General features: G+C 54.7%; 2 protein-coding genes across 2 annotated transcripts in view; one reads left to right on the top strand and one right to left on the bottom strand.

Annotated features, from left to right (window-relative positions):
* LOC116652666 overlaps nucleotides 1–3,182 on the bottom strand; it is a gene marked incomplete at its 3' end in the record, with an annotated part of 15,282 nt that extends 12,100 nt beyond the window's left edge. The window contains exon 1 of the mRNA XM_032441792.1: nucleotides 3,073–3,182. The remainder of the gene's footprint in view (nucleotides 1–3,072) is intronic.
* The window catches only part of LOC107307374 (zinc finger and BTB domain-containing protein 45-like), an 11,444-nt gene that overhangs the window by 540 nt on the left and 3,066 nt on the right, over nucleotides 1–7,838 (top strand). Inside the window, exons 2-3 of the mRNA XM_032441791.1 lie at nucleotides 3,027–3,451; nucleotides 4,289–4,849. Of these exons, the coding sequence (XP_032297682.1) occupies nucleotides 3,027–3,451; nucleotides 4,289–4,849 (986 nt within the window). The remainder of the gene's footprint in view (nucleotides 1–3,026; nucleotides 3,452–4,288; nucleotides 4,850–7,838) is intronic.

The following is a 7,838-nucleotide window of genomic DNA, read 5'->3' as shown; positions in this document are numbered from 1 at the left end:
GCCCATATAGGCCCCCCAGTGCCCCTATAGGCTGCGCCTATAAGTCCACCCTATAATATCACCCGATATAGGCCCTATTCAAAACGCGCCCCCCTATGTGACCCTAGTAGTGCCCTATAAGCCCTCCCCCCACATATCCCCCCTATAAGCACGCGATGCCACCTAGTACCACAGTAGCAGCCCAAACCCACACCATAGTGCCCCCTATAAGCCCCCACCCCATATTATCCCCCTATAATATGCCTATGTAGCCCCCCCGAAGTCCCCTATAGGTGCCCTATAAGCCCCCGAGTATCGATCCCCCTATAGGTTGCCCTATAAGCGCCCCTCCCCATCTAACTCCTATATGTCCCGATAAGCCCCCCCATATATTGACCCCCCTCCCTCCCCCCATGTGCCCCTATAGGTGCCCTATAACCCGCTCCTATTTGACCCTATAGGTGCCCTATAAGCCCTCCCCCCATATAAACCCCTATAGGTGCCCTATAACCCCCCCATGTCCCCCTATAGGTGCCCTATAAGCCCCCCCATGTCCCCCTATAGGTGCCCTATAAGCCCTCCCCCCATGTGCCCCTATAGGTGCCCTATAACCCGCTCCTATTTGACCCTATAGGTGCCCTATAAGCCCCTATATATCCCCCTATAGGTGCCCTATAAGTTCACCCTATGTGCCCCTACAGGTGCCCTATAAGCCCACCCCATCTACCCCTATAGGGGCCCTATAAGCCCCCCCATATGTGACCCTATAGGTGCCCTATAAGCCCCCTCCCCCCATGTGCCCTATAGGTGCCCTATAAGTCCACCCCATATAAACCCCTATAGGAGCCCTATAAGCCCTCCCCCCATATAAACCCCTATAGGTGCCCTATAAGCCCTCCCCCCATATATCCCCCTACAGATGCCCTATAAGCTCCCCCCCCATATATCCCCCTATAAGTGTCCTATAAAACCCCCCATATGTGCCCCTATAGGCGCCCTCCTCCTTAGGTGCCCCCCATCTGCCCCTATATGTGCCCTATAGGCCCCCCCATATAAACCCCTATAGGTGCCCTATAGGCCCCCCCATATAAACCCCTATATGTGCCCTATAAGTCCCCCCATGTGCCCCTATAGGTGCCCTATAAGCCTCATGGGGGTGCTCGGTGTTGCCCCCCAAGGTGGGGGGGGAGAAGGGGTCCTCAGCCACCCCCACAGGTATCCGGCCCCATATGTGACACCCCCAACCCCATATGGTGACACCCCATATAGTGACACCCTATATAGTGACACCCTATATAGTGACACCCCCAACCCCATACAGTGACACCCTATATGTGACACCCCCAACCCCATATAGTGACACCCCATATGGTGACACCCCCAGCCCCATATGGTGACACCCCACAGGTACCCCTTCCCCCCATATGTGACACCCCTGACCCCATAAGGTGCCACCCCATATGTGACACCCCATAAGGTGACACCCCAACCCCATATGGTGCCACCCCTGACCCCATAAGGTGACACCCCATAAGATGACACCCCAACCCCATATGGTGACACCCCTGACCCCATAAGATGTCACCCCATAAGACGACACCCCATAAGGTGACACCCCCAACCCCATATGATGACACCCCATATGTTGACACCCCTGACCCCATAAGGTGACACCCCATAAGGTGACACCCCCAGGCCCTGGTTACACCCCACACGTATCCCCCCCCTGCAACCCCATTGACATCCCATATGTTGGCACCCCATATGGTGACACCCCTGACCCCATAATATGATGACACCCCATATAGTGACACCGCTGACCCCATAAGGTGACACCCCATAAGGTAAGTCCCCATATGGTGACACCCCCGACCCCAGTGACAACCCTGACCCCATAAGATGACACCCCATAAGGTGACACCCCCAACCCCATATGGTGGCCCCCCTGACCCCATACAGTGACACCCCAAATGTTGAACCCCATACAGTGACACCCCATATGTGACACCCCATAAGGTAACACCCCCAGCCCCATATGGTGCCACCCCTGACCCCATATAGTGACACCCCACAGGTATCCCCTACCCCATATGGTGACACCCCATATAGTGACACCCCTGACCCCATAAGATGACACCCCATAAGGTGACACCCCCAACCCCATAAGGAGACACCCCACAGGTACCCCTTCCCCCCATATGTGACACCCCTGACCCCATAAGGTGCCACCCCATATGTAACACCCCACAGGTATCCCCTACCCCGTATGGTGACACCCCTGACCCCATAAGATGACACCCCATAAGATGACACCCCATAAGATGACACCCCCAACCCCATATGGTGCCACCCCAGACGTATCCCCTCCCCCCATAAGGTGACACCCCATATGATGACACCCCATATGGTGACACCCCCAACCCCATATGATGACACCCCATATGGTGACACCACTGACCCCATAAGGTGACACCCCATATGGTGACACCCCCAACTCCATATGATGACACCCCATATTGTGACACCACTGACCCCATAAGGTGACACCCCATATGGTGACACCCCCGACTCCATACAGTGACACCCCATAGTGTGCCACCCCATACGTTGCCCCCTCACCCCTTATACCCTCTTATCTCCCCCCTCCAGGTCCCTCCATCTCCCCCCCCCATTCACCCCATAAGGTGACACCCCATATGGTGATACCCCTGACCCCATATGTTGAACCCCATACAGTGACACCCCATATGTTGAACCCCATAGTGTGACACCCCATATGTTGAACCCAAAATGTCACACCCCATCTGTTGAACCCCATAGTGTGACACCACATATGTTGAACCCCATATGACGATACCCCATAAGGTGACACTCCATATGGTGACACCCCCAACCCCATATGATGACACCCCATATTGTGATACCCCTGACCCCATAAGACGACACCCCATATGGTGACACCCCTGACTCCATACAGTGACACCCCATAGTGTGACACCCCATATGTTGCCCCCTCACCCCTTATACCCCCTTATCTCCCCCTCCAGGTCCCCCCATCATCTCCCCATGGCGGAGCCGGTCCATTCCATCCACCTTCACAACTTCAGCCGCTCTCTCTTAGAGACCCTCAACGTCCAACGTCTGGGCGGTCACTTCTGCGACGTCACCGTCCGTATCCGCGACTCCACGTTCCGCGCCCACCGCTGCGTCCTGGCGGCCGGCAGCCCCTTCTTCCACGACAAACTCCTTTTGGGTCACTCCGCCATCGAGGTTCCTCCCGTGGTGCCCAGCGGGGCCGTACGGCGGCTGTTGGAGTTCCTATATAGCGGCTGCTTGGCCGTGGCTCGTTCCGAGGCGCTTCAGATGCTCACGGCCGCCTCCGTCCTGCAGATCAAAACGGTGATCGATGAGTGCACCCAGATCATCTGCCAGGGACACAAAGGGCTGCCCCCCAACCGGCCCCCTGCTGGGTGTATTGCATTGGGGTGGTACCACTCGGAACCACCTGGGTTATTGGATGGGGGTGGTACCACCCGGACCATCCTGGGTTATTGGATGGGGGTGGTACCACTCGGAACCATCCTGGGTTATTGGATGGGGGTGGTACCACTCGGAACCATCCTGGGTTATGGATGGGTCGGTACCACTCGGAACCATCCTGGGTATTGGGTGGGGGTGGTACCACTCGGAACCACATCCTGGTTATTGGATGGGGGTGGTACCAGCCCGGAACCATCCTGGGTTATTGGATGGGGTCGGTACCACCCGGAACCATCCTGGTGTATTGGATGGGGGTCGGTACCTACTCGGAAGCCATCCTGGGTTATTGGATGGGGGTGGTACACTCAAACTCCGGATTGAGGGTTGTACCACTGACCTCCTGGGTTATTGGATGGGGGTGGTACCACTCGGAACCATCCTGGGTTATTGGATGGGGGTGGTACCACTCGGAACCATCCTGGGTTAGCGGATGGGGATGATGCTCAGCACCAGCTCCAGGAGCTCTTGGTGCCACCTGAACACGATGGGTGCTATGGGGCAGCCCCACTATCAGAACAGGATGATGGGTGCTATGGGGCACCCAGCTGTAAACAGAGGCAGACCCCCTTGGTGCCACCTGAACACGGTGGGTGCTATGGGGCAGCCAGCTCCCATAGCCATAAGCAGAGGCAGCCCCCCTTGGTGCCACCATCAGGACATGATGGCTGCTATGGGGCAGCCCCTCCTGCGTTATCAGATGCGGATGAGGCTCAGCACAAGCTCCAGGAGCTCTTGGTATCATCAGAACACGATGGGTGCTATGGGGCAGCCCCTCCTGTGTTATCGGATGGGGGTGATGCCCATCACAAGCTCTTGGTACCATCAGGACACGATGGGTGCTATGGGGCAGCCCCACCAGCAGAAGGATGCTATGGGGCACCCAGCTGCCATAGCCGCAAGCAGAGGCAGCCCCTGAGGCTCCAGCTGCCTATTAAAGAGGAGGAGGATGATGATGATGATGAAGGCTCAGTGCCCCCAATGCCGTTCCCTGTTGAAGAGCCGCTGTTTCTCGATGCCCCCGATGTCTTTGACGCCTTCCTGCCCCCTTGGCAGGGGGATGATGGGGGTAAAGTGGGGAGGGGTCCGGCCTTTGGGACTGAGGTGGGGCTGGGAGGTGGGGGGAGCAGTTTGGGATTCGCCCCCCAAGTGCCGCCCCTTTATGAGGAGGGGGTTGGGGAAGGGGGGGCAGTTGGTGGAGCCCCCATTGGGGTCCATAAGGTGTCAAGGGCCGGGACAGCGCGACGCCCTGAGCCGACGTATCAGTGCGGCCATTGCCAGAAGACATTCAGCTCCAGGAAGAACTACAGCAAGCACATGTTCATCCACTCGGGTAAGGGGATGTGGGGGATATGGGGGGATGTGGGGTCCTTGGGGGTCGGGGGTGGGGTGTATAGGGACATGTTCATCCACTCCGGTAAGGGGATGTGGGGGGATAGGGGGTCCTTGGGGGGCAGGGGGGGGATGTGGGGTCCATGTGGGGATATGGGGGGGATGTGGGGTCCTTGGGGGGCCAGGGGTGGTTTAGGGACATGTTCATCCACTGTGGTAAGGGGATATGGGGGCCATATGGGGGAGATGTGGGGTACTTGGGGGGCAGGGGGGGGTTTAAGGACAGAGCAGACCCACATTGATGTGTGTTGACCCACGTTGTTCTGTGTTGACCCACGTTGATGTGAGTTGACCCACATTGTTTTGTGTTGACCCACGTTGTTCTGTGTTGACCCACGTTGATTTGTTGACCCACGTTGATGTGCGTTGACCCACATTGCTCTGTGTTGACCCACATTGATGTGTTGACCCACATTGCTCTGTGTTGACCCACGTTGTTCTGAGTTGAGCCACGTTGTTTTGTGTTGGCCCACGTTGTTCTGTGTTGACCCGCGTTGTTCTGGGTTGGCCCACATTGATGTGTTGACCCACGTTGATGTGAGTTGACCCACGTTGATGTGTTAACCCACGTTGATGTGAGTTGACCAACGTTGCTCTGTGTTGACCAACATTGCTCTGTGTTGACCCACGTTGATGTGTTGACCCACATTGTTCTGTGTTGACCAATGTTGCTCTGTGTTGACCCACGTTGATGTGAGTTGACCCACGTTGATGTGTTGACCCACATTGTTCTGTGTTGGCCCACATTGATGTGTTGACCCACGTTGCTGTGTTGATCCACGTTGATGTGAGTTGACCCACGTTGCTGTGTTGACCCACGTTGTTCTGTGTTGGCCCACATTGATGTGTTGACCCACGCTGTTCTGTGTTGACCCACGTTGTTCTGTGTTGGCTCACGATGTGTGTTGACCCACATTGATGTGTGTTGACCCACGTTGATTTGTGTTGACCCACGTTGCTGTGTTGACCCACGTTGTTCTGTGTTGGCCCATGTTGATGTGTTGACCCACGTTGATGTGTTGACCCACGTTGATGTGTGCTGACCCACATTGATGTGCGTTGACCCACGTTGCTCTGTGTTGACCCACGTTGCTCTGTGTTGACCCACGTTGCTGTGTTGACCCACGTTGCTCTGTGTTGACCCACGTTGCTGTGTTGACCCACGTTGTTCTGTGTTGGCCCACGTTGATGTGTTGACCCACGTTGATGTGTTGACCCACGTTGATGTGTGTTGACCCACGTTGATTTGTGTTGACACGTTGCTCTGTGTTGACCCACATTGATGTTCGTTGACCAACGTTGCTCTGTGTTGACCCATGCTGGTGTGTGTTGACCCACGTTGATGTGTGTTGACCCACGTTGCTGTGAGTTGACCCACGTTGTTCTGTGTTGACCCACATTGAGGTTCGTTGACCAACGTTGCTCTGTGTTGACCCATGCTGGTGTGTGTTGACCCACGTTGATGTGAGTTGACCCACGTTGCTCTGTGTTGACCCACATTGATGTATGTTGACCCACGTTGATGTGCGTTGACCCACGTTGATGTGTATTGACCCACATTGATGTGCGTTGACCAACATTGCTATGTGTTGACCCACGTTGATGAGTGTTGAGCCACGTTGATGTGAGTTGACCCACGCTGATGTGTTGACCCACGTTCTGTGTTGGCCCATGTTGATGTGTTGACCCACATCGCTCTGTGTTGACCCACATTGATGTGTGTTGAGCCACGTTGATGTGAGTTGACCCATGTTGCTCTGTGTTGACCCACGTTGATGAGTGTTGACCCACGTTGATGTGTGTTGACCCATGTTGCTGTGTGTTGACCCACACCGTTCCATACTGATGTGTTAAGGTGAGATTGTCTCATGCTGAATCAGGGTTGATCTGTTTTGGACCACGTTGACACGTGTTGATCCACACTGACGTGTGCTCATTTGCTTTGAGTTGACCCTTGTGTTGATGCATGTTGATGTATGTGGAGCCATGTTTGGAGCCATGTTGGTGTATGTGGAGCCATGTTGATCTGTTTTGCTACCTCTATGGATCCACATTGACAACATAACTCTCTTTTGACCTCTGTTGGCCCACATATGACTCATGTTGACTCATGTTGACCCACAATGAGCTGCTGTCAGCCTGCATAGCCCCATGTAGATCACGTTGACCCATGTAGATCACATTGACTCATGCTGGCTCCTACGTAGCTCCATGTTGATCATATTGACCCATGTTGGTCCCTACATAGCTCCATGTTGATCCACATTGACCCATGTTGATGATATTGACCCATGTTTGCCCCTACGTAGCTCCATGTTGATCCCATTGACCCATGTTGGCTCCTACGTAGTTCCATCTTGATCACATTGACCCATGTTGGCCTCTACGTAGCTCCATGTTGATCACATTGACCCATGTTGGCCCCTACATAGCTCCATATTGATCATGTTGACCCATGATGGCTCCTATGTAGCTCCATGTTGATCCCATTGACCCATGTTCATCACGTTGACCCACATTGGCCCCTATATAGCTCCATGTTGATCACATTGACCCATGTTGATCACATTGACCCATGTTGGCCCCTACGTAGCTCCATGTTGATCCCATTGACCCATGTTGGCCCCTACGTAGCTCCATGTTGATCACATTGACCCATGTTGGCCCCTACGTAGCTCCATGTTGATCCACGTTGACCCATGTTGATCACGTTGACCCATGTTGGCCCCTACATAACTCCATGTTGATCACACTGACCTGTGTTGGCCCCTACATAGCTCCATCTTGATCCCATTGACCCATGTTGGCTCCTACGTAACTCCATCTTGATCCCATTGACCCATGTTGGCCCCTACGTAGCCCTATGTTGATCACACTGACCCATGTTGGCCCCTACGTAGCCCTATGTTGATCACACTGACCCATGTTGG

The sequence above is a fragment of the Coturnix japonica genome, unplaced genomic scaffold, assembly GCF_001577835.2.
Source record: "Coturnix japonica isolate 7356 unplaced genomic scaffold, Coturnix japonica 2.1 chrUnrandom569, whole genome shotgun sequence".
Taxonomy (NCBI): domain Eukaryota; kingdom Metazoa; phylum Chordata; class Aves; order Galliformes; family Phasianidae; genus Coturnix; species Coturnix japonica.
This window is presented reverse-complemented; position numbering and strand designations above follow the sequence as displayed.